Source organism: Chenopodium quinoa, unplaced genomic scaffold (assembly GCF_001683475.1).
Source record: "Chenopodium quinoa cultivar QQ74 unplaced genomic scaffold, ASM168347v1, whole genome shotgun sequence".
Classification (NCBI taxonomy): Eukaryota; Viridiplantae; Streptophyta; class Magnoliopsida; order Caryophyllales; family Amaranthaceae; genus Chenopodium; species Chenopodium quinoa.
Genome location: NW_018743285.1, coordinates 3,992,927 through 4,016,958, shown reverse-complemented (window position 1 = coordinate 4,016,958; position 24,032 = coordinate 3,992,927). Strand labels below are relative to the sequence as shown.

General features: G+C 35.8%; 3 protein-coding genes and 1 long non-coding RNA gene across 5 annotated transcripts; 3 read left to right on the top strand and 1 right to left on the bottom strand.

Moving 5' to 3' along the window:
* The first annotated feature begins 7,962 nt into the window (after positions 1–7,962).
* Positions 7,963–9,793, top strand: LOC110735788 (pentatricopeptide repeat-containing protein At3g21470-like). The gene has a single exon (XM_021915973.1). The coding sequence runs from the start codon at positions 8,159–8,161 to the stop codon at positions 9,707–9,709; it is 1,551 nt and encodes a 516-aa protein (XP_021771665.1). The 5' UTR covers positions 7,963–8,158; the 3' UTR covers positions 9,710–9,793.
* On the bottom strand, positions 9,692–13,996 carry LOC110735789 (psbP domain-containing protein 4, chloroplastic-like). 2 transcript variants are annotated; one of them, XM_021915975.1, is made up of 5 exons: positions 13,443–13,994; positions 10,932–11,035; positions 10,675–10,786; positions 10,204–10,431; positions 9,692–10,110 (listed from the first exon to the last, which is right to left on the bottom strand). In XM_021915975.1, exons 1-5 carry the CDS (start codon positions 13,765–13,767, stop codon positions 10,046–10,048), a joined length of 834 nt encoding a protein of 277 aa, XP_021771667.1. In that variant the 5' UTR covers positions 13,768–13,994; the 3' UTR covers positions 9,692–10,045. The 2 variants fall into 2 exon arrangements, with proteins under 2 accessions (XP_021771667.1, XP_021771666.1); XM_021915974.1 differs by having other exon boundaries at positions 9,692–10,431; positions 13,443–13,996.
* On the top strand, positions 11,046–13,563 carry LOC110735790. The gene is made up of 3 exons (XR_002514177.1): positions 11,046–12,656; positions 12,754–12,922; positions 13,470–13,563. It is a non-coding gene; the product is annotated as an uncharacterized LOC110735790 (long non-coding RNA).
* Positions 13,997–14,538: 542 nt separating the features above from the next.
* LOC110735833 lies at positions 14,539–22,660 on the top strand. The gene is made up of 5 exons (XM_021916015.1): positions 14,539–15,502; positions 15,611–15,788; positions 21,176–21,185; positions 21,907–22,110; positions 22,430–22,660. Exons 1-5 carry the CDS (start codon positions 14,539–14,541, stop codon positions 22,658–22,660), a joined length of 1,587 nt encoding a protein of 528 aa, XP_021771707.1.
* Positions 22,661–24,032: the final 1,372 nt, after the last annotated feature.

Genomic DNA, 24,032 nt, shown 5'->3' with positions numbered 1-24,032 from the left:
TCCTTTTTATTTGGTGCTTATAACCTATTAACTATTACAAAAATAGAAAACTGCTGACATCATCCTCTCTCCCAAACTGTATATGTGTCTCTTTCTCATAAAAAAATTTCCTGCCAAATGCACTTATATATATATGTTCAATCTTTTGAGGAATTGATTATTTTTTTTTATTTTAATCATTTTCATTTCAATCTTTTGACTGTGTCAATAACTAAATAAATAATTTTTTTTTTGGTTGGAACAAATAAATTGATATCGAGCTTAAACTTTTTAGGTAACTAGGAAGTTTTTTTTTAAGGTTTTAATGTTATTATTAATATATATATATATATATATATATATTTTAAAGGATGCTATGAAGTAAACATTAGCATTGTTTTGTATTTTCAAGGTGCTTCTATTTATTTAAATTAGGATCTTTAAATTACATGTATTTTTATTTTGTATTTTGAACTCTTAGATATGGAGTATATAAATTGGTATGCATATGGTTTGATTAGATCAGATTGGCTTTCATTTTTATATTTTGTAACTCATGTAATTTATGATGATAGCTGGATATCTTTTATGATCTAATTTATAAGTATATACGGGAAAATAAATAATATATAGAAATAAGCTATTTCATTTCAATAATTTTTGTAATCCGTGCATCGAACGGGTCTAATATAGTTCTTCCCTAAAATATTAATCTAACTCCTTTTTAATTATCTGATAGACGGAGTAACATTAGATTTTGGTAAAAAAGTAATACTCCGTAATAAAATTGATTCATATTATTGATATTAAAGAAATTACTTTAAAGCATCACTTTTATTTGTTAGACATAATAATTTCCTTAAAAAAAAAAATTACACTTACCGTGCATGGCACGGGGCCTAAGCTAGTTCATAAAAAAATAAAGTAAAGAAGTTACACAAGAGTATTTATGGAATAAGTGAATATAACTTGAACAAAATCGAGCCTATTTTTGTTGAACTTTTGCTTAACGTAGCTTATTCTTTTATTCAATTAAGTTTATTTGTGCTAAACTTATTTTTATCAGATGTACTTATTATTTTAGTTGATTTTAACTTATCTTTGGTGAAAATTATTAAACTAAGCTATAAGTGTTGAAAACAAATGAAATGGGTAATAGATTGGTAATAATCGTGGTTTGGGTATAGTTGGTGGTGGTTATAGTTAAGAATATGTATACAAATTAATTTAGTACATGTAATAAAAAATACAAGTAAAAGTTAATACTAAGACATGATCACCCATCAAAGTAATCATTAACATGATATGATAAAGCAAAAGTTCATATTTAAGTGGAAGGCCGGAAATGTATACAACATATGTTGTAGTTTTCTATAACTACTCAATATAAATTTTTTAACCAATCACAAGAGGAAAGCGAATACACCAAAGAAGCTAATAACACTAAATTTATTTTATACGATCTCTAATAGAATACAAAATGAAATCAAACAGGTCCGATTCCTTTTCCAAAATAATTTAGTATGTAGCTATCCTATAACTTTTTCTTGGAAAGATTTTTTTATCCATTGTCACTATAAAAAGTGAATAAAAGGTGGTGGAGAAAAACAAAGAAAAAACAAAGGCATGTAAGCTAATCTAAGTATATTTCCAAACTTTTGTATCAATATTCTATAGTAATGTAACATTTTAAATAATACTTTCCAAAATAATTGGATATAAAAAAGAATACAAATGTACAATAATAACAATATTAGTGCATTTCCCTTCAAAAAAAAAAAAAAACCAAAAAAAAAATATTGCATTTTATACCATTTTTTTTTTAAATTTTATAACAATGTGGTGGCAAAAATGTATTGATCCATACCAAGAACCAACAAAGCAAATAATAATTGAAATAAAGAAAATTCCAATGTAAGTAAGTTGTGTTCCATTTTGCTATGTCCAAATCAACCAAAATCTATCAATTCAATGGTCATATACTCATATTACATGTGGTGCTATGTACTCCGACCGACCTACTAAAAATATCAACATTATTCGATTGAATTTTTGCCATTTTAGAAAATGTGGTAAAATTATGGGATTTAAATAATTAAATTGGAAACTTGCGCGCCAATTTATGGCTTTTTTTGGCTGGGCAGCTAGCACTCAATGAAAATTCTTTTTGCCCTCGTTAAAAACGGTCTTTAGGCAAATGTTACATCATAGGACTGCAATGAGTCAAATAATTGCTTATAAAGTTATTAGCAATACGATTGAGAAGGCCATGTTGCCAAATTGGTATAAATTATATATTTCGCATAGGTTTTAGCAATTCGAATATAGGTCAAAGCTAATATTCATAGCGATAAGGTTTGCCGGTTTGGGTTGATGTTGGAACTTATCAACGTTAGTCCAACCTGATAATGATCATATTACTAGGTTGGGCTAGCCTAGATCGAAATCGGCCAAAACATATGGCAGAAGTCCTATTCAGCTTAAGTTGATGCCTTTGGCAAAAGCCTGAGCTGCTTGGCTGTTTAGAAAGATGAAAAATGTTAACCATTCCTTATGATCTGCTATTTTGTATGCAGTAGATTACACCTTTTAGCTAGCACTTCTATAATATCCAAACTTCAATTATTCTACTAGGTGAAGACCACTAGCCATTATGAGTTTGTGACTGCAAGAGAATACATGGATCCATAAAATAGTTGAAGAAAATGTTAATACTACTTAAAAGATACTACTCCATACTCCGTAAGACCGTAACAGTTTATTTATATTATTAGGCATATTATTGATGTATATCTTTTGTATATATTTAGGCTTGTATAGCTGTCTTTCCTTAGTTAGTTTTGACCTAATATGCATGTATATATTGGAGGGGCTGCAAGGTATCACTCAAAAAATAGAGAAGAGAACAAACTGTCATTCCTTCATTCTTGATTCTAGCATGGTATCGGAGCAGGTTGCTCTATAAGACGATTTTTTTTTTCTTCTACAATTTTTTATTGTTAACAATGGGCGACAATAAGGGTATTGATACTACTTCTCCTTATTATTTACACCCCACATCGAACACTGATCGTATTATTTCTCCGATCGTCTTGCGTGGTGCGAATTACAGCGAATAGGCTCAATTGATCCGCAATGCCTTCAAGGCAAACAACAAACTTGGGTTTATTGATGGCTCGATTCAGCCACCCAAGTCGACTGAATCTACGATGTATAATCAATGGGTGCAGGTGAATTCTATTCTTGGGGCATGGTTAAATAACACACTTGATACATCCATTCGATCTTCTGTCCCTATTACTGATGATGTTAGGGATATGTGGGAGGATATTAGGGAACGTTTCTCGGTTGGAAACGGTCCTCGAATTCATGAATTGACGAGTCAATTAACTCATTTTGAGCAAGGAGGCGACTCGGTGGTCGATTATTATGGCAAGATACGGATGATTTGAGATGAATTGGCTAGTTATTCAGCCCCTGCTTATACTTGTGGCTGCAAGTGTGGTGCAAAGGCTACATTGGTCAAGGAACGAGAAGACCAAAAGGTTCACCAATTTTTAATCGGTCTTGACTCCTCCATACATGGTACGGTTCGATCTCAAATTCACATGCAAGAACCCCTTCCACCATTGAACACGACGTTCTCTAAAGCACTAACTGAGAAGCGTCATCATTCCATTGTTCGTCATGGTGACAAGAAGACCGAGGTCGTGGGTTTTGCGGCACAAGGTTTCTCTCGTGGACGTGGAGCACATTCTGGCAGGGAGGGTGATCGACCTCGCTACACTAGCACATGTTCTCATTGTGGCAAAGTCGGACACGACAAGGATAATTGTTTCCAAATTTTGGGATTTCCTGAATGGTGGTATTCTGAAAACAGGCAGCAGCTAGCGGTGGCGGGAAGTCTACTCGTGGTGGCAAAGGAAATGGAAAGGGCAATGCCGCTGGGAATACGGTCAATGTTGCTTGCCAATCTTCTAGTAGCACATCAGGACAACAAATTGGCAATTCAGATCACAATGGTGTTCAACTTTCGGATGCACAATGGCAGCATTTGTTGGGTATGCTAAAACCCTCCCCCTCTAGTGACACTACTCCGAAGCATGATGGTAAGTGTTGGTCCACTCAATGGATTATTGATACTGGTTGTTCGAATCATATGAGCGGGAATATTAATTTATTCAAAAGTTTGTATGATGTTTCTCCGTCGCCGGTTGGTTTACCAAATGGCAACCAAACGACAGCAATCAAGGAAGGCACAGTTGTTTTGAGTCATGATTTGATTTTGAAGGATGTGTTATATGTTCCAGATTTGAATGTTAATCTTATTTCTGTTCACAATTGCTTGCTAGATTGAATTATTATATCACAATAACTGATAAGCTATGTATCATACAGGACCGCAATTTGAGGACCCTGATTGGAACAGGTGAACAATGTGACGGACTATATTGGTTCAAGCCGAAGAAGCGGATTCAAGCTAATCAAGCTACTGTGGTTATTGGGCAGCGAGAATTGTGGCATCCTCGTCTTGGTCATCCTTCTCGAAAAGTTGTGTCTCTTTTGCCTTTTATTTGTCAAAATAAAGCTCACAGTGAGAGCACTGATTTTTGTGATTCTAAGGATCCATGTGGTATTTGTCTAATATCTCATCAAACTAGAAGTGTTTTTCCGATTACTGAAAATAAAACAGTTGATTTATTTGAAATGATTCATTGTGATATTTGGGGTGATTACAAAGTTGCTTCTAGTTGTGGTGCTTATTATTTTCTCACAATTGTTGATGACTTTTCGAGAGCCGTTTGGGTGTATTTGATGAGTGCTAAGAGTGAGGTTAGACAAATAATCAAAGATTTTTGTTCTATGGTTCAAACTCAATTTAATAAACGAGTTAAAATTTTTAGGAGTGACAACGGGCATGAATTTACTTGTTTACGTCGTTTTTATGCTGAAAATGGAATGTTACATCAAACATCATGTGTTGACACACCTCAACAAAACGGTAGGGTAGAACGTAAGCATCAACATTTACTTAATGTGGCTCGGGCACTTCGTTTTCAAGCTAATCTACCTTTGACTTTTTGGGGTGAATGTGTTTTGACGGCTGCTTATGTGATCAATAGAACTCCTTCTCTTGTCTTGAATGGAAAGTCCCCGTATGAGGTGTTGTTTGGAAAATCTCCAAATTACTCAGCTCTCTCATACGTGTCTTTGGTAGTTTGCGTTATGCTCATTATCGTCCAAGGGTAAAGGATAAATTTGGTCCTCGCTCTCGAAAATGCATCTTTGTGGGTTATCCATTTGGTCAAAAGGGTTGGAGACTTTATAACTTAGAGAGAAAGGTTTACTTACTGTCTTGTGATATTATTTTTGTGGAAAATAATTTTCCTTTTGACAACATGGATAAACCTGTGAAAATTGATGGGGTTGACATTAATGATTTATTTCACCGACAATCACATATTATTGATGATGGGAATTATGGGGATATTGTAGCTAGGGGGAGTCATGAGAAGGAATACAATGCAAGGGCCCATGAGGATTTGGATGTTGCTGCTCCCCTAGACAACCAGCAGCCTCCACGGCCTGGTCGTGGCATAGATGCTCCAGCCACGGCCACCCCGTGGCCTGCTCAACAACAGCTTGCAATGGAGCAGCAAGCATCGCAACTTGGGTCTGGAGATAAGGAGTCTGCCACAGCTCACTTGCAGCAATCTCACGCCAATATAGAACCCTTGCAGCAACCCCACAACAACCCACAATCTTCTAATGAAGCTCCTCTTGGTAAAGGGCATCGTATCCGAACTCCATCAACAAGATTAAGAGGTTTCGTCACCAACACTGTTCAAACAAATACTCCCGTCACTGTCACTAGTTCATCTCCTCCAAAGCGCTCCTAGGGTACACTTTATCCTATAGCTTATTTTGTTAACTATGATAAATTCTCTATGAAACATAGGAAATTTTTGGCGGCGGTGACTACTTGGGTTGAACCAAAATCTTATTCCGAATCGGTTAAACATCCGGGTTGGTGTAAGGCCATGAAAGAAGAACTTGATGCTCTTGAACGACAAGGAATATGGACGTTGGAATCTTTGCCTCCGGGAAAGGTCGCTCTTGGTAGCATATGGGTGTATAAGGCTAAGCTTAAGCAAGATGGGTCTCTTGAGCAATTGAAGGGGAGACTTGTTGTTTTTGGCAATAGACAATTACCTGGCATTGACTTTAATGAAACTTTTTCACCTGTAGCAAAAATGGTGATAGTTCGCATGTTTTTAGCGGTTGCTATTGCTCGAAATTGGGAGCTTCATCAAATGGATGTGCACAACGCCTTTCTTCATGGAGACTTGGAGGAGGAGGTATATATGAAACTTCCCCCTGGATATGCACCTTTGGGTTCGGCGGGTAAGGTTTGTCGTCTTCGAAAGGCTTTGTATGGCCTTAGGCAAGCACCACGTCAATGGTTTGCCAAACTATCTTCCGCCTTGAAATTGTTTGGGTTTAAGCAATCAACTGCAAATTACTCACTGTTTTACTACACTAAGGGAGATGTGTCATTATGTGTTCAAGTATATGTGGATGATTTAATCATTGCAGGTTCGGGTCATGATGTGATACTAAAGTTTAAGACATATTTGCGTGATTGTTTTCATATGAAGGATCTAGGGGTCCTTAAGTACTTTCTTGGCATTGAGGTGGCTCGTGGTCATAATGGCTTGTTTTTAAGTCAAAGAAAGTATGTCCTGGATATTATAAGTGAGGCCGGCCTATTAGGGTCTAAGCCTATATCTACTCAGATGGAGCAAAATCATCAATTAGCTCGTGTTGAGGGGGAGTTATTTTCAGAACCTGAGAAGTATCAACGCCTTGTTGGGAGGTTAGTCTACTTGACTATTACTCGACCTGAGCTATCCTATTCAGTGCATGTGTTGGCTCAATTCATGTCTTCTCCCTTGATAGCCCACTGGGAGGCAGCTCTTTGTGTCCTTAGATATCTCAAAGGGTGTCCCGGCCAAGGAATTTTACTACGTCATGAGTGCAATTTATAGATATATGGTTTTTGTGATAGTGATTGGGCAAGTTGTCCTATGACACGACGATCTTTAACTGGGTATTTTGTGCTTCTTGGGTCTTCTCCGGTACGTCTCTTGGAAGACAAAGAAGCAACCTACAGTTTCTAAATCTTCCGCTGAAGCAGAATATCGTTCAATGGCTACGACTACTTGTGAATTAAAATGGTTGAAGTATATTTTATTTTGCCTTGGTGTACGACATGATCGACCTATGCGATTGTATTGTGATAGTCAGGCGGCATTACATATTGCAGCAAATCCAGTATTCCGTGAACGTACGAAGCACATTGAGGTGGATTGTCACTTTGTTCATGATTAGCTTAAGGTTGGTGATATTGCTACGTCCTACATACAAACGACTAATCAATTAGCGGACATTTTTACGAAGGCTCTTGGGAAATCACAATTTTTAGTACTTCTTCGCAAGTTGGGCATTCGAGATCTTCATGCTCCAACGAACTTGAGGGGGAGTATTAGGCATATTATTGATGTATATCTTTTGTATATATTTAGGCTTGTATAGCTGTCTTTCCTTAGTTAGTTTTAACCTAATATGCATGTATATATTAGAGGGGCCGCAAGGTATCACTCAAAAAATAAAGAAGAGAACAAACTCTCATTCCTTCATTCTTGATTCTAGCATATATAGAGTGTGGAAGTATTGCGCGGTTGATTCTTTTTTATTATACTTCGTAGTAACAATTGACGTAAATGTACATAAGTAAATTTATACTTTGTAATGATTTTGTTACGTAATTGCACCTAGCAATCAATTTTAATTTCGTCTTCTTAACGCTATGTTGTTATGTAGTTATACTTTGATAAATTACTCATATAATATATACGTGCACAAATTCATCAATCCTCGCTCGTCCAACATGTATTACTTGGTCATTAATCTGCAATACAGTGGATGATCAGCTAATTTTAATTTTAGTTGGTTAAAGCCTTAAAAGATGATACACAAGACATAAGATCAAATCTCGTCTATATCAGCTCTCTATCCTCGAAAATTTTGACTGCAAACATCAAATACTTTGTATAAGCTTGTGCCAAGTTTAAAAACTGAAAATAAACTTGTCCTACTAGAACCATTTGTGTATGTAATGTCAAACCCCACAAATTTGCTTCATGTAATAAGAGATCTCCTCGCACAAAAATCACCAAGAAATGCCCTTCTTCTCTATTCCCAATTTCGACGCCAAAATGTATGCAATTTAGATGTAATCCCTTTAATTTTTAAGGCATGTTCTTGTTTATCCTTGAAAAACCATGGGAAATCTTTACATGCTGAATCAGTAAAGTATGGAGTAGATTGTGATGTTATGGTTGGAACTTCATTGTTGGGTATGTACTCAAAATGTGGGGAAATAGTTGATGCACGTAAGGTGTTTGATAATATGCCTCAGAGAAATGTGATCACTTGGAATGCAATGATAGCTGGGTACTTGATTGGTGGGGATACTACAACTGCATTGTCATTGTTTGAAGCTATGCCGGAGAGGACAGTTGTTACATGGAATGAAATGATTCGTGGGTTCGCGGTGATTGGGGATACGACGATGGCTAGGGAGTTGTTTGATCAGGTGAATGTAGAGATGAGGACTGTTGTTACTTGGACTATAATGGTTGATGGGTATGCTAGGAATGGGATGATGGAGGCTGCAAGAGAAGTTTTTGAGGTTATGCCGAAAAGAAACTGTTTTGTTTGGTCAGTGATGATAAATGGGTATTGTAAGATAGGTGAAGTTGAGGAGGCTAAGGCCGTATTTTATAGAACTCCTGTTAGGAATCTGGTGATTTGGAATTCATTAGTATCTGGGTTGGCACGAAATGGATTTTGTGAAGACGCGATTGATGCATACCGTGAAATGCAAGTGGATGGGTTTGAGCCTGATGAAGTGACTGTAACAAGTGTTTTATCTGCTTGTTCGCAGTTAGGTTGTTTGGATGTCGGTAAAGAGGTCCATTCGAGTATCTGTGAGAACGGGATTAAGTTTAATCAGTTTGTTCTTAATGGTTTGGTGGACATGTATGCAAAATGTGGAGATTTGAATACTGCAAGGTCGATTTTTGAAGGGATGCGTCAAAGGAATGGGACTTGTTGGAATTCTATGATCACCGGGTTTGCTATTCATGGATTATGTCAGGAGGCTGTTGAATTCTTTTATCAGATGGAAACTGAAAGTGTTAAGCCAGATGAGATATCTTTTCTTTCTGTTCTTTCAGCTTGTGCTCATGGAGGACTGGTGCAAGAAGGTTTAAACATATTCTCGAAGATGGAAAAGTACAGAGTAAAAGCAGGTGTTAAGCACTATGGTTGCATTATCGATCTGCTGGGAAGAAGGGGGAGGTTAAAAGAAGCATTTGATCTGGTTAAGAGCATGCCGATGAGACCAAATGATACAATTTGGGGAACTCTACTAGGAGCTTGTCGAGTGCATTCAGAGGGCACTTTGGCTGAGGAGGCACTCGAAGATATTATTCACATGGATTCTAGAAACAGTTCACATTATGTTCTCCTATCCAATATTTATGCTGATTCAGATCTATGGGATAAGGCCGAGAAAATAAGGACAGACATGATTGACAAAGGAATAGAAAAGATTTCTGCATCTAGTTCATGCATGTTTGGCAGTAGAAACAGCAACTTTTAACTTGCGAGTCCTGTCATCTGTCTATAAGACTATAATACATTAATTATAGGGGCAAAAATGATCTTTCTATCAAATTTCTGAAGGATAAATACAGCTTTTGCAACTGAGTAGTTGATCGTTGTTCACCTTGATACAATCAAGGAACTGCTTGTCAGATGATGCCAATGATCCAAACATTCTGCACTTGAGAGGGTCCTTACAAGGTCTAAACTTGTGAGTTGTGACTTGACTTTGTATGTCTATTTTACAATATGTTTAGCTGACTGCAAGTTTGCACAATAATAAAGCAAGATTGCTCTCCTATTCTTGGACTTCTTGGATTAGCCATTAGTCAATTCAAACAACACGGAAAGATTCAGCGATTTGTTTCAGATCCTGGTAATGCCTCTTCCATTGGAGACCTGTAAAAATGGCAGAAACATATGGAGTTAGAATGTATAGCTGCACTCTAAAAAATACAGAGTATGGAATTAGAATGTATAGCTGCTCCCTACCACTTCCAGTAACACAGAATAGATAGAGCCGATTTCCAGCTGCAGTAGCTGTGATAAATATGTGAGGTGGCTCCAATTCAAACTGGTAATATCTTCTTCCTGAATGCTCCGCCACATTCGTGCTTAACACTCTACCTTCTACATTCTCTCCTATTACTTCTGGTCCAAAGGCACTAATCACCTTCTCAGGTGTTCCAATTTCTTCAATTGTAGTATTGTCCCCAAGTTCTATGCACATAAAGTAGCCACATTGAATCATGTTACTCATATAAAGTGTATGAATTCTTAAAACCGACACATACTCATTAATACCAACATATAGATGCAAAGCTAATTAGCCAGAAATCAGTTGTTTTTTTTTTTTTTTTTTTTTGAGGAAAATCAGTTGGGTTTTTTTAGTTTTCAGCCAAAGTTTTATTCTGGTTATGCTGATAATTTACAAGAACAATGCCATTGTGCCAGGGTACTTACCGTCTGCAAATCTACGGACTGGAGCAACAACGACAAACAAGCGGCCTTGCTTGGGGCTTGCAAATCTAAGATCAATTTCTGTGCCACCTAGATCTGCAATAGAGACAGGAACCTGCAATATTGGATCATGAAACAACTTCAGGAGAGCTAGTCTTCATGTTTTTTTGAGAATAGTTTGTGTAGATACAGTTGTGTTAAATGTCTAAGTTACAGTCAAAACAAGCAAAGTCCTCGTGAAACTGGTTGAATTTCTTTACCTCATCCCAATCTCCAGGGACTTTGAAAAGGTAAGGTATTATTGGACTCCATCCAACACCGTGGCCTCCAGACTTTTCATCTGGTCTCTGGTATGTTCTCCAACCTGTCTGAGCGTTATATGACTTATTAGCATCTTATGAACAAGCCATAAATCAAAGGGATGACAGAGGGGAATGAAATAGCTCGGGAGTTAGGAATTATAGAAATTATGTTGTTTTTGGTTAATGTGAATATGAAACCAATTCTATCACAATGAAGAGTTTGAAAGGTTGCACTGTCTTAAATTGAGAACTTAAAGATTTTACCTTTCTTCTTAATGTCCATAGTCTATAGTATTACTTTAAACAAGGTTAGAATTATTATAGTAGAGTTACTAAGGGGGCTTTTGGTTCTCTGTTCTCACAGTGGTATAAGTTTGGAATTAGGAATGAAATCTAGGTGGTATGAGGTTGGAACTTAATACTTAATATCATCTGTTTGGTTTTGCTTAGAATGAACAATTTTCTTTTATTTGATACCCGAAGACATGGTATGAACCATGCTCACCTCCCCTCTTGGGCTTTTAAGCCCCATAACTCGTGGGTTTGAGGTATGGGTTTGAAAATTGTAATTTTTTTAAACAAACACGAGGTATGGGTTTTACACTTTTACCCATCATAAACCCATATCTCATACCTAAATTACTTGAACCAAACGCCCCTTAAAGAGTTTTTTAGACACATGAATCATGTAAGTGATATGAACACTAACTTAGTGACTTTTCAATAACATTATCTTCAAGGGCCAGAATATGTATTGTCTTCTCTGCTGCAAAGAGTTTGTTTTGCTTCAGCAGCCGGGTACACCCCTTAGGAAGCCCACTTACAAGCTACAAGCTTAAACTAGGAGAAGAGATATAGCTTTATTATACCTGCATTACTAAGCTAGACACTCTTTTTTGCATATGCAGGGTATTCATTGTTCATTGGTTTAATGTCACAAATCTGCAAAAACATGCCCCACATCATAGTCTTTGGATCCCACAGAAGGCCCTTAGAGTTCAATGGGAAACTTGATCTTCAAACTAACAAACTTTTGCAGTCACCAAAAGCAGTGCATGACCAGTATATACTCAAGTGCCTACATGATCACTTCATGGACCTGATTTTCTTTCGTTCAATGTACTCGACTGGTCATCCTAGAGTCGTTAACTATAAATAAAAAGGCCAAGAATTGATCATTTTGGTTGTGAAATGTCTGACTTTCTCCAGTGACTTCTAATATGTGAATGTGGCTAATTGAAAGACAATTCTTCTGTATTGCAGTCTTGTCAGTTTTTTAAAATCTAGAAATTGAGCATGTTGAAGAGCTGACTTTGGTGCACATGATTGATGATGGTGATGTTGGGGACCGAGGAGAGCAATTTATAAGTTGAAATTGATGAGCATCTCAAAATTGGAGATACCTCCTAGGGGCCTTGACTGTTTCACAGAGTTGCAGCACTTCAAGAGTTATCTATTTATTTTCTTTATAATTGGAGATCTCTGCCAAAATGCATTGGTTGACCTACCCAACTTTGTGAGCTTGTCATTTGGTATTGGCCCAGTCTAAAAATACTTCTTGAAATACTTGGTAGCTTCTCCAATTTACATTATTTTGAGATAGGAAAATGTCCAAAGGTATCGACGTATGGAGAATCTTGCCACATATGTCAATTATTCGGTTCAACCCTGATTTCAACTGAGGTAAATTATCCCTAACTTAATAACTAATCTTCTGTTAGATCCTTTGTGGAAGCTCTAAAACTTATTTTTCCTTTCTTTTTTTGTATTAATATTCCAGGACTGTAACTTCCTTTTATTCATCACATTAACTAAAGCTTCTCTTGGGTGACGGTTACATTTATGCAAACTTCTGTTGTTCAAGGTTCCTTTTACCTATCAATTTATGCTTTTGTGTTATTGAAGCAAACTCAGAAGCAGAGCCTGCCTTGTCTGATATATCATATTAGGTAATAAGCTTTCAACTGCTATTATGCTTGATATTTATTGTATGCTTATCCCCAATAAAATTATGTTTGCAAGACCTAAATATTCAATCACTGGTATGCTTAGTGATTGAACTTTGAAGCCAGGGCAGTATGCAGATACCCTATGCTCATTTCCTATCCTGAAACTTTTCTACTCATTAATGAGGCTATGAAAATGAGATTGATCATAAGGTTATAGTTATCTTATTTTAGGTCTTTTTTTCAATATCAGTCTACTGATACCTCATCTGAAAGAATGCATCTCATAAATTATCAGGAAACCAGCTTTTGTTCACGTTATGTAGACACTTAGAGAATACACTGATTATGCACTTCTGTTCACATTTTCCCATAAGAAAAATTCCCCAATTAGATGTCAGATGATGAACAGTAGAATATATGTTTCTCAATTTTATTTTATTTAAAAAAAAAAAAAGAAAAAAACAGAAAGAGCAAAAGCAATATGAAATGAAGTCTAAAAATCCATGATAAGTAATTTAACCTTCTTCATTTGGCTCGGACAATCCAGGTACTCTGCCAGCAAGAGGCCCTTGTTTAACGACAGCCGAACCCGGTGCTGGAAATCCTAGAGCTGTTAGAGAAGCAAGCAGAGGAACAACCCCAGATTTCAGAACTAGTGATCTTCTCTTCAATATTCCTGAAGGAAACTTCTCATGATCAGCTCTGTCACTGTCTGATGTTTCTGCTGGAGTAACTAATGACTGAACAAACTCATTACGGATTCGTCGATTCTGATTTCGATTATGTTTTGGCAGATATATTTTCCAGGCTAAACAAGAAAAGCTGCTGCACAGAGTTGATACCATCTTTTCCTCTAGTTGTATTACAGGAATAGGTAGCAAGAACTCAGAAGAATTATGTACAGTTTTGTGAATTATGCTTGTAATGGCAGATATATGGTGTTAATACTCTAGTGTTATCTGGAAAATTTGTGTGTTATGGTTTTTAAATGGAGAATTCTGTTGAAAATTGAAGTGTTCTTATTTCTTATTGGTTATGTGTAGTCTGTGTACCTGATTGTTGTGAACATAGGGATAGAAAGTTGAGCGAACAAAACCCAAGTCTTATATTCCAACGTTGCTGACCTGACACGTGGAATATCAGGATTATTGTTGCTCTTCATACTATATCTAATCTTCCTTTCTAGAAAATCTCACCGATCATTATTACTAGCCCATTCATCTCATAACATAGCTCAAAATAGGATCCGATTAGAGCGTCTTCAATGGTAAACTAACTTTTAAAAAAGTTTGTCATGTCACATATGATTTCAAGCTAGACTCCATTGTACTTCCTCTAGTGTTTTTTTTTAAAGCTACACTTGAGTTTGCATATGCCGAGGCAAAACTTTAACCATCAATATATTTAATAAAAGATTAGTAAAAAATATAAAAAATTAATATATACAAGTAGACATTATGACAAATCCAACAACATATTATATGATCATCTTTATATATTATATATTAGTAAAAAAAATTAAGTCAAGGATGGCATATGAATAGTGTAAAATCTTAAGTGTAACTTTTAAAAAAAACGGAAGGAGTAGCTATTTTGTGCCCCAATTTCTTTATGCAATGTGGTATAAATTGGTTTTGAAAGTGTTGGCCAATCGTCTGAAAATTTATCTTGACAAGATTATTTGTGTAAATCAAAGTGCCTTCACTTTTGGCAGAGTGATTACTGATAATATCTTTGTTGCTTTCGAGTTATTTCACTATATGAAAAATTTGCTGAATAAGGGTGGATGCATGGTTATGAAGTTAGATATGTCAAAAGCATACGATAGAATTGAGTGGGATTTTTTGGAGGTTGTTCTTGATAAATTCGGTTTTGCTCAAAATTGGTATAGTAGTGTTATGGACTGTGTGAGATCGGTTACGTTCTCTGTGCTTGTTAATGGCCGGCCTACTGATGAGTTTTCTCCTAGGAGAGGTTTTCGACAGGGAGACCCGATCTCTCCATACTTGTTTATCTTGTGTGTAGAGGTTTTTTCTCATCTTCTTAGAGAGGCGGAGGAGTGGGGTAGCCTTCGGGGTGTTCGTATTGCTCCGTCGGCCCCTTCTATTAGCCACTTATTGTTTGCAGATGATTGTATTATTTTTTCTAGAGCAGCTGTGAATGATGCGGAGGTGATTCAGGACATTCTTAATACTTATGAGCTGTTGTTAGGTCAAAAAATTAATTTTGACAAAACGACTATTTCTTTTAGCAAAGGGGTGTTGAAATCAAGATGGACTGAGTTGGCGGGTAAGCTTGGCGTACGCATTGTGAGTATTCATGATCGCTATTTGGGTTTGCCTACGGTGGTTGGGAGGTCTAAGAAGGTGATTACGAGGGCAGTTAAGGAGAAACTTTGGAAGAAGCTCCAAGGTTGGAAGGGGAAGGTGCTTTTCAAGGCGGGTAGGGAGGTTATGGTAAAGGTGGTAGCACAATCTCTCCCTACCTACGCGATGAGTGTCTTTAAGTTTCCATCGTCTTTCTGTGATGAGTTACGGTCTTTGGTGGCTCAGTTTTGGTGGGGTAAAAAACAAGGGGAACGTAAGATTCATTAGCTTGCTTGGAAGAAGTTATGTAAACCCAAGAATGAAGGTGGCTTGGGGTTTCGGGACTTCAAGTTGTTTAATTAGGCGTTGTTGGGAAAGCAAGCTTGGAGATTGTTGTTGAAATCGGGTAGTTTATTAGAGCAAGTGCTTAAAGGTCGATACTATCCTAATTCTTCGTTCTTGGAGGCTGACATTGGCATTAACCCAAGCTATACTTGGAGGGGCATTGCGAAGGCTAGGTGGGTGAATTCGTCGGGGAATGCAGTGGAGAGTTGGGAATGGTGAGTCTATTTGGGTTTGGGGGGACCCGTGGTACCTAGTACTCAGTCCCGTTTGATTATTTCCCCAAGAGCTGAAGGTAATGCTGATATGCGAGTGAGTGAGTTGTTGTTGCCTGCTGGTGTTGGCTGGAATTATGAGAAATTGCACCAATTTTTTCTGCCTTTCGAATGTGACCGGATTGCAAGCATTCCCTTGAGCTCTAGGCTGCCTAGTGATAATATATGCTAGGACTTAGAGAAATGTGGGGATTATTCTGTCAAGTCAGCTTACAAGGCCATGTTTGATGATGATTGGAAGCGTGAGGAGGAGGCTCCTTTAATACCCCGTATTTTTATACGTATTATAATTTAAATTGGTATTTCTTTAAATATTTAAATAATTCGAAATGAATTATTCATGGTGTTTCGTTAATTTAAAAATAATTATTTTAATTAAAAGTTTTTTTTTATTCTTTAACAATCTTGAAAATATTTTATTTCATGATTGGGAAACTTTGGGGCATATTATTTTATAAAAGGAAATATCATTCAACCCTTCCTCTCCGCCTCTCCTCTTATTCTCTTCCTCCTCAAAAACCCTAAAAAAAAAAAATCTTGTTTCTAGGGGCTACCACCAACCTTTTGGTTGATGGTAAGCCCCTAATCTCTTAGTTTCTTACTAGTTTTTTACTTTATGCTCACAATAATTGTAGTCTCTCTATTTGAGAGTTTTTCTATCTTTATATCGGGTTACTTCTACCCGTATATCGGGTTAATTTTTCTCTCTTTTTGAGAGTTTTGGGGCTATGTTCTTTAATTTCGTACGAAAAATTGATTTGTTGATGAGGAGTTGTGCTATGTTGCCATGGAGGTTAATTCTACATCTACAACCAATTGTATCGAATGGTGTTCGATTCCAAAGCTACAATAGATCGAAAGACCCCCTCGTGAAAAGCTGTATCAAACAGCAGTGTGAAAGAGAGCATTTAGAAATGTCAGATCTAGATAACAACGATCGTAGTTTTGTCAAATTAGAATATTATTTGATTCAGTTTGTATTGTATTTGCTAGTTTTGATTTATATTGTAGATGTCGTATGACTTTTCCATTAATGAATTAACTTTCTTTTCAAAAAAAAAAAATTATAAAAGGAAATTTTAAAGTCAATGGTATTTAAGGAAAGTCAAAATGTTAGTTTGAATAGGAAAGAGATCATTAAGGGTAAAAAGGGAATTTAAGTTTATGAGGGTTTTAGAAAGGGAGTATAAATACCCATCACATGGGCAAATTAAACTTTGCCTAAGGTGGAGAATACCCAAGGCACCACTCTCTTTCTCTCTCTTATTTTCTCTTATTTTTCCCCTTCCCCTTTCTTTTTATTCTACACACCCACACATACACGTGGCCGGTCGGCCACCATCGCAACCACCACCAGCCGGTCACCGCAGCCACCAGCGAACACGCCAGCAGCCGCGGCGATACCGGCGGGCGCGGCAACAGCCCAGCCGTGTGTCGTGGCTCTACGGTGTTTAAACAAAAATAAAATCTCTTTTGTTTTTAATCCTAATCTAGCCTTTATTTAATTATTGGTTTTGGATTTTGTGATGATTTTTATGATGTTTGATAATAAGTATTTTGTATATAAATTTTAAGATTTAGTTTTGAATTAAAAAGCCCAAAATTATAAACCCTAGGTTTCTAAGTTTATGTATATTGATGGAAATTGTTTATGGGTGATTTAAATTATTGAAATAAGTGTTTTAAAACACAATTACATCAATTTTAAATGATTTAATAAAGCTGGAATTTTTATATATAAGCTGTAATTATGTTTCTTGAAAGGATTTTTAATTACCCATTAATTGGGAATAAAAGTAAGGGTTTTAAATTAAATTTTAGCTTGTTTTAGAGGGTTTATGAGTGATTTAAAGAGTGTATATATTGCTGGAAATTTGTGTGGAATAGCCGAATAGGTATTAATTTCTCTTTGTAATTTTGGTTTGTAGGAGATTTCCAGGTGAGTGATTGTAATACCCCAAATTTTTGAGTATATTTAATCAACGATTTTTCTAGTATTGAGTTTTAAATTTATAGTTATTTTTCAAATAATATATCTTTTAAAAAAAAATTCTATCCTTTGCCGTGAGATTTGTAAACAAAGTGAAATTTATTTCTTCTGGCAACTTTTTATTTCATACTCCAATATCCATCATATGTCCATTAGTTTAATTTATATGAGAAAAATATATAAGTATTATTATTTTCAGATTTAAAAAAAAAAAAAAAAAAAAAAAAAAAAAAAAAAAAAAAAAAAAACTGATTTTGGGATAATCCAGGAACAAATTATTTGAAAGCTATTTTATCTAAAATTTGAATGTTTGACCTTATCATAGTTAGTTTCTTGAATCTATCACAAACCTCAATCTCACCCAATTCCCACATTATATAATTGCTGGCCGTGAGTTTATCTCCATTCTCCATTGATCAATAGGTATGAGAGCTCAAAAAAAAAAAAAAAAAAAAAAAAAAAAAAAGAGAACTACTGTTCTTCTTCCACCCTTTATCTCCATTGATCAATAGGTATGAGAGCTCAAATAGCTCATAATCTCTTCTTTATCTAGATGACTTTAACTAGTCAATCAAGCTTTAATTTTCGGCTAGTAGTCTTTAATTAACACCTTTCATTGCTAAACCCGTAACTCCGTCGACGAACCCGACGATTTGGCACTCAAATTGAATCTTGTTCTTGTCTCCATCTTAGACCACCATAGCTACCACTTGCCGTCAACACCGTTTCCGTATTAGCACACCTTCTTCTGAAATAGCCAAATTCACCAAACTGCTCTTAGTATATACCCTTTTTCCTTGAAAAAAAAAATAAAAATACAACACATAAGTGAGAAATGATAAAGGGGCGAAGGGAGGAAGAAGGTTAACATACCTGAAGCTGGTTGCAACCCGTAGAATGGTGGTGGAGTTTCTTAGGAGCACTGACTCCTTACCCTTTTAGTGGACTTTAATAGGAAAAGCATTACTGATTTTCCTTTACGATTTCGTTTCTATTTTTTTTTTTATGTTTTTCTTTTGTTACAAAAATAAAAAAAAGTGTTTTCTTTCGTACTACTTATGTAAACGAGTTGGAGGCATAGCGTATGGTATTACTGACTTAGTATTATTATCTGTTTATTTGTAGACGGAGGCCTACTAGGTGAACGTTTTGGAGGTTATTTACCTTGAGATTTACGCACAATTCAAGGTAATTTTCAATGTCCACCGTGTTTAGAGTCCCGTTAGGAATCGTTTTAAATTTATTGTGTGCCAACTATGTGCTTACATAATTATACGTGATGGATGTGTTACCGTATGATATTCTGGAATTATATTATATACTAGTTTTCTATAATTGTGTACTAGTATAATATTTTCAAAAATTTGATTATTTGGTATCGTATGAGTTTTATATAATTAAAATCTTGGGAATTGGATGATTGATTATATGTGATTGATGGTCTCCAAGACTTATTGAGAAACGAGTTGTAACTAGTATGTCTTGTAAAATGACTCTGTTTTAAAAATATTGAAGCTAAAATATTGTTACTTGAGATTAAATTGATTTTGTGCAATACTCGTGTGCAATGTGATCAGACAATTCAATCTAGTAAGATGTACATTAAATTAAGAAGGGAAATGAAACCCGAAAGGGTGAAGAACAGGTTGCCCACTAGTGGTTATGGTTGCTACTAGTTGGTTTAAATTGGCGTATATTGCTGTTTAGTCTTCCTCCTAATCAATGGGTATTAGTGAGGGGTGTGCACACTAGGGACATTCTGTTTAATTTATGGCCATTTGGGGTTACGCGTGACCCTCTGTGAAGTAGGTGGTGACTGGGACTAGTCCCGGCTTACTGGCATTCTCTTCCCCTTTCTTAATTAAAGTAATAAATTTTATGTGACAACTTGATTTTTTTTTTCTTTACTTATTATTATGGTGTCGATAAAAGTGTGTTGGGTAAAATGTTTTCGAACTAAAATTATTATTTTACGGGATGGAGTTGGAATTACTCAGTTTATCTGATTTTGGGAGTTTTCTCTCTTTTTTTGTTTCTGATTTATTTTTCAGGTTGGTTAAAGGGTACTCGGTTACGTGTGAGGAGACGTTAGAATAATCACGTAACTAAGACCTTTTTTTTTTTGTTAACTCTGAACTTAGTTATTTTCCTTTCATTTAATGTTTTAAAATGTTTTACAGTTTGGATGTAACGACTATTTTATTCTTGTCGCCACTTAGATCACTTAGTTATAAATGGTATTTCGTTTTGCTTTGCATTTATTTTCTATGGAAAATAAGTGTAGTAGTAACACTCTCAAGGTTCGATGGTCAGTTTTGAAAGAAAAGGGTTATTCTTATTGTTTACAATGACCCGAATTTTGGGGGTGTTACAGTGATGTTATTTAGTCGTGGCGATTTTGAGATCATATTCAAGGTACGACGTTTGCGTACTTGGTAATTATTTGAATATGTAGAAGCATTCTAGGCTTTGTTTAATTAATTCCAAGTAGTATCATGACATGTGTTGGTTGGAATTTGTTGTATGATTGATGTTGGTAAATGATTTGTGATGTATGAATTATTTATGAAGAATTGGTGATTGGAATTAATTATATTGGCATGTTGATTATGAACCACATTTTTATTATTATCATGATGGAAGGCATGTTTAATTAAACTAAATGTTTAATTTGGTTTAAAATATGAAAAGGAAATTTTATTATGGTTTATATAATTTTTATTGATGCTATAAGCACGAGGAAGGAGTTATTTAAGTGTTTATGTACACGAGGATTAAATTATATTTTTGGTGCTTAAGTGCACTTAAGGTGTTCTAAACACCGAGGGATAGGATTTGTGGTGCTTTATGCGCTTAAGGTATTATTTAACACCGAGGTAGTTTAAAAAGGGTTCAACATTAAATTTATGTGGTCACTAATTATTCAAGAATTAAATTGGTATGTTTGATTTCTTGAATGAATTATAATGTTTGATTGTATTATGGTTTGAGAGTCATCACCAAGTATAATAATATGTAAAGCAACGTAAAGTGAAAGAGGTTACGCACCAAAACTCTTGGAACGTATATACCTTGAGTATAAACATATGGGGGGAGTTATGCGACTTTATTTTTTACCATAACTTTTACTGAGAGTATATGACGCTGTATATTCCTTTTTATTATGCGCAGGGATTCCGCCACTTACGAGTGGTTCTTTTATACTAGCGTGGTTAGCTCCCGTGTTAGTACCCCTTTATTGGGGTAGGTTAGGGGGAAACCTGTTCGATGCGTAATCAAATTAAATGGACATTGGTATTTGTCTAGTTAAGTGTTGAATGTCTTGTATACTTGTTTACAGGTGTAACAAGGTAAGTTATGTGATGATAGGATGAAAGCATGTAGTGTGTTTTATTACGCTTATGTACTCAGCATTACTGATTATGTGTTATATGTTTGTTTTACCTTGGCCCTACGACGACCCATTTCTAATGGCGAGTAATGGGGACAAGTAGAGAGAAGTTTTTCAGGTGTTGAAGCATTTTCATGATGGACATGAGTGAATAGCGAATCATGCTTAGTTTCCATAGGAATATGATGTGTTTTATTTGCTTTGAATATTATTTATTTATTATGCTTATAAGACTAACACAAAGGGTTTTCAGTATTGTTTGGTTTTAAGGGCCTACAATGGTTCCAAGCTGTAGGTTGACTTTGTTAGACTTTGTTTGATTTTACTTTCGTTTGGTTTGACTTTTAAGTTGACTTGTTTTGAATGGTTTTAAAGAAAGTCTTCCGCTGTGTGTCTTTGATATTTGTCTTAGCCGTTTTCACGGTGGCGGTAATATCTTAGATTTTCCTATTTCGTATTTTAAAAAGGGCAAAATAGGTATTTTAAAGGAAAGAAATTTCTAGGGTGTTACAGCTCCGTCAGCTGCTGCTCACTCCATTTGGAAAAGAATCTGGCAGCTCCAAGTTCTCCCTCGTGTCAAAATTTTTGCTTAGAGGGCTTGCCAAAATGTGCTTCCTACTCGCCGCAACATAAGTTACCGTATTAGTGGCTATGAATCGGACTGTTGTATCTGTGAGAAGGAATTTGAGATAACTATACATGCCCTTAGAGATTACAGCTTGGCTCGTGATGTTTGGAGTCAGAGTCGTTTTGCACACGTTGCTCATTCAAGGACTAGCAGCATATTAGAATGGTGGGAAGGTTGTTTGGCTGAATTTGATGATTTTGATGCTGCGAGTATCATTACAACTTGCTGGGCTATATGGGGTGCTCAAAACTCTTGGGTTATGGAAGAGTGGTGCGAATTCCAAACAACATTATGAGCTATACTGAGAAGACTTGTAGTAAAGTCAACGAGGAACTAAGCAAGAGCAGAAGCCGAATGTCTGAAGAAGGAAGGGTTGTTTCTTCTTCGTGGTCTCCTCCAGAGATAGGTTGGTGCAAAGTGAATGTGTGATGCAAGACAGGTGGGTGTGTTAGGCACTAGTGCTGTGCTACGAGACAAGGAAGGGGTGGTGTGTGCGTGTGGCACTTCCTAGTCCTACGACAGATGGGAGACATTAATTGCTGAGGCTAAGGAAGTGATGTTTAATTGGGTTGCAGCTAGCGAAGTATGCAGGGGTGGATCAATTGATGGTGGAAAGTGACTGTTTGCAGGTTGTTAATGCTCTTAGAAATAAGTCCAGTGGCTCTAGTGCTTTCTTTTTAGTTATAGATGATATTCTTGCCTTTTGTAATAGTTTTTCTAATATTAAGCGGTCTTTTGTGAGAAGAGGTGGGAACAAAATAGCCCATGAATTGGCTCATCTTCAACCTTGGGAGGTTGGCCAATGATCATGGAGTAGTGTTATCTCGCCCCGTGTATTGGAGCTTGCTTCGCTTGATTTAATTAATTAATCTCGCCCTTTGGGGTTTCTTCAAAAAAAAAAATTGACTTTCTTGATAAACTTTATAAATTTAATTATTTTAAGGATTTTTTGTCAAAAACTACCTAATAAAGCCCAAATTTTGTGAGAAACTACCTAATAAAAAAAATGTTGTAACAAACTACCTAATAAAAGGTTAAATGTTGTAAGAAACTACCTAACAAATTGTAAGATGTTGTAAAATACTACCTCTGTGGGAAATCCACCATTGACTCGCCTCAAAACACCCCCAAAACCACTGCTTTCACCCCAAAACCAACACAACCTACTTGAAATTGCCTCCACCACGCTGAAACCACCTTCCAACCCCAAAACCACCACCTATAACCCCAAAAACCAACATCTCGAATCACGAAACTACCCTCACCAACTCGAAATATCCTCTAATCACCCCGAAAACAACCTTACCACCTTGAAAATCAACCCCCGTGGTGGTTTTGGGGTGTTTTGAGGTGGGTCAACGTCATAAAATTAGGTTAATGGTGGAATATTCGGTTAAAGGTAGTATCTAACAACATTTTACCTTTTATTAGGTAGTTTCTTATAACAATTTTTCTATTTGGTAGTTTCTCACAAAATTTACATTTTATTACGTAGTTTTTGACAAAAAACCCTTATTTTAATATAAAAATCTCCAAAAAGTTTGAAAACTTTTTTCTCAAGTAAATTAGCTTGGCCAAGCTAATTTGCTTGGCCAAGCTAATTGTTATTTTATAGCTCCAATGGTCAAGCTAGTAGCTATAGACTTTTGAAAATTGCAAGCAAATCCCTAGTTACAACCATTGGAGTTGCTCTTAGGAGTGTGTAAAAGTACAAAAAATCTATAAAAGTACATTAAAGAAAAAAGTTATTATGATAAATATACAACAACATCTATTAACCTATACTAAAAGCAAATCCTTTCATGACACTTGTCATTACTTTGTAATTTTCCCGCCTTTTTTTTTCCAAAATCTTTAAGTAAATTATTTATACCGATATTTTCTTTTCAGTTTGAGAATCATATTCCATATATACCCAAATGAAATATTTCTGAATATCTTTTATATACTTTATATTTTGTAATATTATTGTCAAAGATATTTACAACCGTGCATTGTACGGGATTTTAACCTAGCTAATTAAAAAAAGGCAAAAAAACTAGGGAAAAAGTAAGAGAAAATACAAGTTTCTCAACATGAAAAACGCTACTAATATCTCAAGGGGGTATAATGGGCTTTTCCCTTGATAAGTTGAGGATACATTAGTCAATTCATATTACCATGTGCCAACTACCCAAA